The following is a 1,483-nucleotide window of genomic DNA, read 5'->3' as shown; positions in this document are numbered from 1 at the left end:
ACATCATCACAGGAGAGCCTGGAGACAGACATATTGGCGCAGATACAGTTCTCAATGACAGTTCTCTCACAATAACGAAGTCGTGCTGAGAGAATGGGGATGGGCATTGTAATAAAGACATTTCTGGCAAAAATAAAAATGGCAGCCTTGGCTACAAATTGGTCAGTGATGATGGACGGGTATCTCAGTGGATGGCAGATGGCCACATAGCGGTCATAGGCCATGACCATGAATGTGCAAGACTCCATCGCCAAGAGGCAATTCATGATGTACATCTGAAAGAAGCAGCCATGAAAGCTGATGGCCCTGAGGTCAAACCAGAAGATGGCCAGGACCTTGGGAATGACGGTCAGACAGAGCACCATGTCTAACAGAGACAGAAAGCTGAGCAGGTAGTACATGGGCTGGTGCAGGGAGGCTTCCAGTCGGATGGTGATCAAGAGAATACTGTTAGCCCCCATGGCCAGAAGGAATAGGAGGTTGAGGGGCAGAGACAGCCAGAGCTGCCAGCTGGGCGACCTGACAAAACAATTCAGAAAGAAGTCTGAAACCCCAGTGGAGCCATTTCTGGGAGCTGTCATAGTGTCATCAGATTTTTTTTCACTGGATTTTCTTCTATGATCTAAAAAGTTAGGATCAAAATTAGCCTTTGTACCGACAGTGAGAAAAAAATTGGCTAAATTGGATGCAACTTATGTTTTCTAGCAGGTTATTTGGCTTTAAATGGAAAGTTTGTGTGCAACATACAGAAAATAATTACATTTTAACATTTTACAAATTTTGCTTCTCCTCATTTCTGGAATATTTCTAAGGTTTGATTGAAAAACATATATTAAAATAAGTTATGAATAATTAGCTATGAGGCAGTGTCCTTGCAATTGAGGATTGTGATAAAAATGGCCCTATGATTTCAGCAGTATAAAGGTGGTAAAACTGGTCTTCAGTGATTCCTCTCTGAATCTCTTTGCTAAGTTGCCCAGACAACGTCCCCAACATTCACACCAGATATTCTTCAGTGTTGTCACTGCTTTCTTCTTATTTGTCTTTAACTTACTCCTATATACAAGAAACACAAAGATGAAATATTAGTCTTGTTCTCAAGTGGTGGCAATCCCCTAGGGATTGCCATTTATAAGACAAGCATAAGACAAAATGATAAGAATAAAGACAGCAGCGTGCAGAGTATACTGAGAGTGTAGGCGAGGATTAACATCGCTCACATGCAAGCACAGTGTTCACAAGACTCCTCTCCCACTGAATGTTAAGGCAAATATAAAGAGACTGAAAAATGAGTTACCTGTCGCTATGAGATGCTTGCAAAATATTTGTGATCAGCATGATTTGAATCTTTAAAATCATGCTCAGTATGGTCCCAAGATCTGTCTACTTTGTAGATGTCCTGCTCAGGTGACATCCTACACATGTAAATTACTTTGTTTCATCGGTGTTTATACTATACTGTTTTGCATCTATTCACATAGCT

General features: G+C 41.0%; 1 protein-coding gene across 1 annotated transcript; it reads right to left on the bottom strand.

The window, feature by feature from the left end:
* Positions 1 to 5: 5 nt before the first annotated feature.
* LOC105310992 (olfactory receptor 56A3-like) lies at positions 6 to 581 on the bottom strand (the record flags this gene model as incomplete). The annotated part of the gene is made up of 1 exon (XM_011387055.1): positions 6 to 581. A coding segment is annotated over exon 1 (576 nt), but the record flags the coding sequence as incomplete, so codon positions are not given.
* Positions 582 to 1,483: the final 902 nt, after the last annotated feature.

This window comes from Pteropus vampyrus, unplaced genomic scaffold, assembly GCF_000151845.1.
Source record: "Pteropus vampyrus isolate Shadow unplaced genomic scaffold, Pvam_2.0 Scaffold20414, whole genome shotgun sequence".
Classification (NCBI taxonomy): Eukaryota; Metazoa; Chordata; class Mammalia; order Chiroptera; family Pteropodidae; genus Pteropus; species Pteropus vampyrus.
Note: the sequence above shows the minus strand (reverse complement) of the source record. Positions and strands in the feature narration are given on the sequence as shown.